The 5,847-nt window shown below is 37.9% G+C and overlaps 1 protein-coding gene across 6 annotated transcripts in view; it reads right to left on the bottom strand.

Moving 5' to 3' along the window:
• Positions 1 to 5,155, bottom strand: part of LOC101864260 (serine/threonine-protein kinase TAO1) — a 30,439-nt gene extending 25,284 nt beyond the window's left edge. For 4 of the 6 annotated variants that reach the window (XM_005109659.3, XM_005109662.3, XM_035972701.1 and 1 more), the window contains exons 1-4: positions 5,056 to 5,155; positions 1,397 to 1,638; positions 752 to 823; positions 224 to 325 (exon numbers count right to left, since the gene is read on the bottom strand). In XM_005109659.3, coding sequence (XP_005109716.1) covers positions 224 to 325; positions 752 to 823; positions 1,397 to 1,528 — 306 coding nt within the window. In that variant the 5' untranslated portion in view covers positions 1,529 to 1,638; positions 5,056 to 5,155. Of the gene's footprint in view, positions 1 to 223; positions 326 to 751; positions 824 to 1,396; positions 1,639 to 4,771; positions 4,928 to 5,055 lie in introns of those variants that run through there. The other 2 variants (XM_005109660.3, XM_005109661.3) reach the window with 2 other exon arrangements.
• Positions 5,156 to 5,847: the final 692 nt, after the last annotated feature.

Raw genomic sequence — 5,847 nt, 5'->3', positions numbered from 1 at the left:
CCCCCCCCAATCTTCCTAAGAGGTGAAAAGACGGACCGGGCAGAAGAAAATGAAGAGACTGTGTTTACATGAGATAGGGCACAAGGGACTTGGACAGGCAGCCAGATGGGCCTCTGAACAAGTTCCAGAAGTACTGTGCTGCAGAAAATTACCATCAATTCAAATAAATAATTATATAAGAGAACAGTACCCCATTATCAAACCTGATGATTTCAAAACTTACCCATGCTGTGTGCTCTTTGATGAAGCATCCTTTATACTCTATAGTGTTTTTATGCAACAACTGACGGAGAAATTTAACTTCCTTGATTATGTCTTGCCATTTCTGAGGAGAAACATAAAAAGCAATTAGGCTGGCAGGCTTACGAATCAAACAGCAAAAGACAGTCATCTACACTCACAAATAAAAACTAAACTCTGCAGAATCCGTCACTAGAAAGTTTTCCAACCACACACTCGTTCTTCTCAAAGATAACCTTTGTAACTCTGCAAGTCAAAAGACATGTCTTAAATATGAGTTCTCATAACTATCACCAGCAAGCAATTTCAACTAAACTCTTGTTATAAAAGAGTCCTACATAAAGAGAAATTGAGAACCAAATTAGATTCAAAAGTATGAGGGACTAAAGCCCAATCAAGATGAGAACCGGCTACAGAGTTTATGCCCACTTACAACCCATGAACAAATGGAGAGACACTTACAAGTGAATAACGCAAAACAAAACAAAAATGATTTGCCCAACGGACTTACATCAGTAGAACCCTTCCCATTGTAGGACATCTTTTTGATTGCCACAACTTCCTTCGTGACATTGTTGCGGGCCTGTGGTAGGGAGGGGAAAAAATCAGCATTATTGAAATGGTCAGGTACAAAGCAATTAAATAATCCTACCATAGATCCACTATACTCTAAATCCTAACACACAGATAATACATCACACTGGAATTTTAAGCTTTTAATTAGAATCAGTGACATCGGTTTAGAATCCCCAAGGTAAGAGATCAAGGGGAACGCTGCACGGAACCTGGAGAAATGTCACAGAGAATGATGGACAAAAAAGTGGGAGAACTGGAATAATGATATCCAGAGGCTAGTCAGGAAAGGAACAGGTGGTCAGTGTTTGTTCGTGGGCTATACCCTGGTGCACGGTGAGAAAGGCATTGATGATGATATTGATGATGATGATGGAGTGACATCAATGACTGGGAAGTCAAATATGATGATGGAGTGACATCAATGACTGGAAAGTCAAATATGATGATGGAGTCACATCAATGACTGGAAAGTCAAATAACATTCATTAACGGACACATATATATAAAACCTAATATCGTAGATAAAAAAGGAAAACAAATTTAGAACAAGAACCAAACATATAAAACAAACAATACTCACAAAGTATACAGCACCAAAACTTCCATGACCAATTTCTCTGAGATCAGAGAATATTTTATCCGGATCGTCGTTAGAAAAGAGTCCTGCGACTTCTGGGTCTTTGAGATTTCCAGGCTTAGGGAGTGACGGCATGACGCTCGTCACCTCTGAGAGTCGTCGGACCAATGCCAGTCTCTCTGGGAATGGACTGGCCCTTCTTGATCCTCATTCGAGCAAATCTCATGTGGTAGGAAACATCAAGTCTGTCAGGAGGGAGAGGAGAGGAAAGAGAGTGGGATATTTAATAAAGTGAAAAATTATTGTCCATTCAATCACATGTAAAAAAAGTTGTGCATGAACAATTGTCTCAGATTTGTATTACACCCATTTATTACAATTGTATGCTGTTATTGACTATTTGCGTGCATCTGTGTGTGTTTGTTTGCTTTAGTAGAGGTATTACGACACTCACAACTGCATATAAGTATAAGGTCATATGAGCGCCAGAAGATTAGAGGTGTTACAAGAGAGTAACAAACATAAAAAAAGAAGGAGAGATAAGGACAAAAGATGTTTCATAGGAAAGAAGGACCTGAGCAAACCACACCAGACCACCCGCCAATCGCCCACTCTGTGAGTTGTGTGTGTGTGTGGGGGGGTGGATGTATTTGTATGTTTTTGCCTGTGTGTGTGTGTGTGTGTATAAAAGTGTGTTGACGAGGGCATGTGTGTATGTACTATGCTGCAACTAAATTTTTGTAAGTGGAAATCAATACCTTTTTATCTTAGCTATCTTATCTTTTGTTGAATACTTCAGTATAAATTATACTTGACATGTTCTAAACACAAAACTGAAATCTAGTGGCAACTTTAACATTATCTGTTATACAGCTAAAAAATGTAGCACCTTGATCCAAGCGAGGGTGCAAGCATTTCATATATGGTAAAGTCTCTTTTTATGTGCACAAGAGTGCTCAAATCAGACAGCCTTGGAGTGAAACCCAACCAACACACTTCAAAAACCTTTACATTTTTAGAGGAACGGACAGAAAGAAGAAAACATCTATACAGAATAAATTTAATCGATAATATTGTCCTTTTATTTTCATGCATCACATGTACAACAAATCTCACAAAACAGCCACTGTAAGGAACAGTGAGTGACCGAGACAAAATATTATCTCAACTTAAAAAAAAAAAAGAACAACAAGATGCAAATGATAAAAGTGCAAACTAATCTGGGAAACCCACGTCAAATTCTCTTTGTCTACCATAACATGAGTGACGATAAATTCTAACAAATGTTGTGCTTCAAATTCCTTCCCAACCATTTCTAACTAAGACATTAGGTTTGGACATGAAAACCTAGGTTGTTGTTTTTTTCTCTGAGTGGTATCCATGCCTTCAAATATAGTCTTTAGAGTGCACTAAAAACTGGGTTTCCTTTTTTCTACATTTCCTTCCACTTATAAAAATGCCATGAGGACTACTCGCTAGAGCTATAGAGTCAATGACTTTTACCAAAATGTTAATGTTCATTCCGGTTTTTTAAAAATGTATTTGAAGAAAGCATTCATTATATTCTAAAATTTTTCTCTTTTATATATATATATATATGAATACTATGATGATCACAATTAGCATTATTAATTAGCTAACCATTATCACACGATATTGAAGTGTGTGTAGCTAGCTGAGAATACTTGCCTGCAGATGAACATTTTCAAGGTTAGCCTTTTAGTATTTTCCAAAGATTCAGCTTTCACTGGCATTTTCTGCACTTAATTTGGGTAAAAAGGTTTAAAGCACTAAAAGGGCACTGGAGTTGAAACTGTTTATCCAAACTTTGAGAAATGTTTTCAATATTGTTCACAATGATGTTTACAATATATAATAATCGAAATGAAGGATGCCTAGTTGTTAAAATGTCTTCTGCTGCTACACAGGGATGGAAACTGATCAGTCCAAAAATTGACTGAACTTTTCGCGGGCTCTACAGATTTGGAAAAATACATTATCACTTGTAGATTAGTACATATGTGTAGTAGAGTGACTCACCATTGAAAAGACATTTCGGAAAATGACAGAGCAAATCAAAATCTACGGTAATTTTCATTAATTTACGGAATATTTCTACGAACCCTGTGCTCCAGTTACAGAGTTTAACCATCATGTGTAAGTCCTCAAAATATGTGCATTTTCCAATGGGCAAGTCCTTCAAATTTGGAGGATAAAGATCAGGCAGAGACCAAGACACCTTCACCAATTCACCATCATTTCCACTCACATGAAACTAGGTTTTTATTTTACAATCAAAACCTAAAATTAAAGCTTAAAGTTTTAAAGTACTGGCTTTGTTTGGGGGGGGGGGGTCTGTTTCATGTGGCCTAGCACTTTTTTGTGCTTTATGATGATATTCCATTCATCAATTATCATCTATACACACAAAGAAGAAATAAAGAGAACATCATTAACAACTACATCTAGTCTTAACTGACAGAAAATGTCCCCATTTATCAGGTAAAGTAAACTACAACTCACTCAATACCTCAAAAACAAAATTTTTAAGTAAGCCTTTTAGCCTAAAAAAATCATCTACTTCCAGAAACGTGATGTTCATCATAAATTTCATGTGTCCAACATCAACATCTTGAGACTATTCAAAGGCAAAGGCACCATAACTCATAACTGAAATTTTTTTCTCAAGACATGGGAAGATTTTCAGATCTTGAATCTAAAACACTGATGGAAAAAGCCTTGCAAATCGAGTAGGAGTAGGCTTCTCATTCTAGACTCTAGGATCTTATCTGACCTGTCTTCTGCTGGACTTCTTGTCAAGTCAAGTGACAGGAGGTCTGCAGCTATGTCTAGACAAGACTTGTTTAGGAAAACAAGTAGGCATCATGTAAATAATAACACCATATCATCATTTTCTTTGAATTTTCCTTGAAAATCTAGAAATCTAGATCTACTTCCTATTTATCTTAACGACACTGATGAGGATGGGCCTGATGTCAGGAAATGCGGTTGGGCTTGGGTATGAAAGGATCCCGGGTTGATGGGTGGTATTCTATTACAGTCAGTAGGCAACTCCTACTGATCATGAAATAGATCTAATACAAAGAGGAAGTACACTTTAATAACATAGACTGAGAGAACAGATAAAAAGTTACAAATTTTTAAAACAATAATTCGCGTTGCGGCATGTAAATAGGGACACCCTCGTAATTGTAAGTAGGCCTAATCACTCTGGCCTGCCGACAATTCATTGTATTTGTGGCCTTGGGACATGGGAATGGAATGGGAATAGGATGTGTCGGTCGACGACAGATTAAAAACATACGACTACAATTTAACACTTAAATCTCAAACAGAATGTTAAGAAAATGAACATACTGCTACAACACTTTGACTCCTGGGTGACGAACAGACAGTAAACAATTCATTATTATAGGTTTCACCTCTTCCTTGTCAATGTTTACAAGTACAATACAGTTACTGAAAATTCCATTCAAATCCAATATGGCGTCTGAGGCATGCGCAAAGGGCTACTTCGATGGATCGTATGAGTGTAAAAAGTGGATCCTGTTACATTATGGCTGAAAGCAATCTCACAAAACCTCCATCTGACATAGTTAATAGCATTATAGTCGTCCAACAGTCAACTTGTCCATACTTACTTGCTTATTAGAGACAGAATGTTTCATGTGTTAACCAATACATCCGACCATTTAATTACATCACCGGAAGTGAATCGCCAGCTCTTCTTTGATTGGTTTGTGATTGGTCAAAAAATAGGTTGGAGTACTTTCGTTTCTTTCTCTCTCAATCCAAACTTTGGGGTCACGCATGACTGACTGTCAGGCCGGGCATGGCAGTTACATTCTTGTGTCATTGTTCAAGATAGAGAGAACAGGGAGGCCCAAAGAAGAAAACTGAGATAGGGTGGGGCCTGGAGTCACGCACCAGTTTGAATGTGCGATGGTGACAGATACCATTAGTTCTGTCACGTGGGTGTGTCAGAAGTGACAGAAAGTGGATCTTGTGAAAGATTCCAACTCTCAATTATGAAGAGGTGGAACCCCCCCCCCCAAAAAAAAACCCCACAAAAACAAAACAAAACCCAGACTGACAGATCTCTACCTCTAATCTAACAAAGTTTGGTTGAAGGTTTCCTACGCGGTACCTTTCAAAATCAGTACATGTACAAGCTCAATTTAGAGTTGGGAATCTTTTTCCATCTGCAGGACCAAACAACATTATCCCCAGTTTCGAAGCATGAATAGAACCTCCATACAATACATGATGCATATTATGTGCCTCAATGAGGTTATACAGTAACATTCTTGATGTGCTCCAAACGGGTTCGCCTGCTACGCTCCACCACACACCGTTATTATGGGAGTTCGTAACGCCGCTTTCAGTTCAGAAAATGTATTCATTAGGAGGGTCTTTGATTTATCGTCCCACTC

This window comes from Aplysia californica, unplaced genomic scaffold (assembly GCF_000002075.1).
Source record: "Aplysia californica isolate F4 #8 unplaced genomic scaffold, AplCal3.0 scaffold00802, whole genome shotgun sequence".
Classification (NCBI taxonomy): Eukaryota; Metazoa; Mollusca; class Gastropoda; order Aplysiida; family Aplysiidae; genus Aplysia; species Aplysia californica.
Note: the sequence above shows the minus strand (reverse complement) of the source record. Positions and strands in the feature narration are given on the sequence as shown.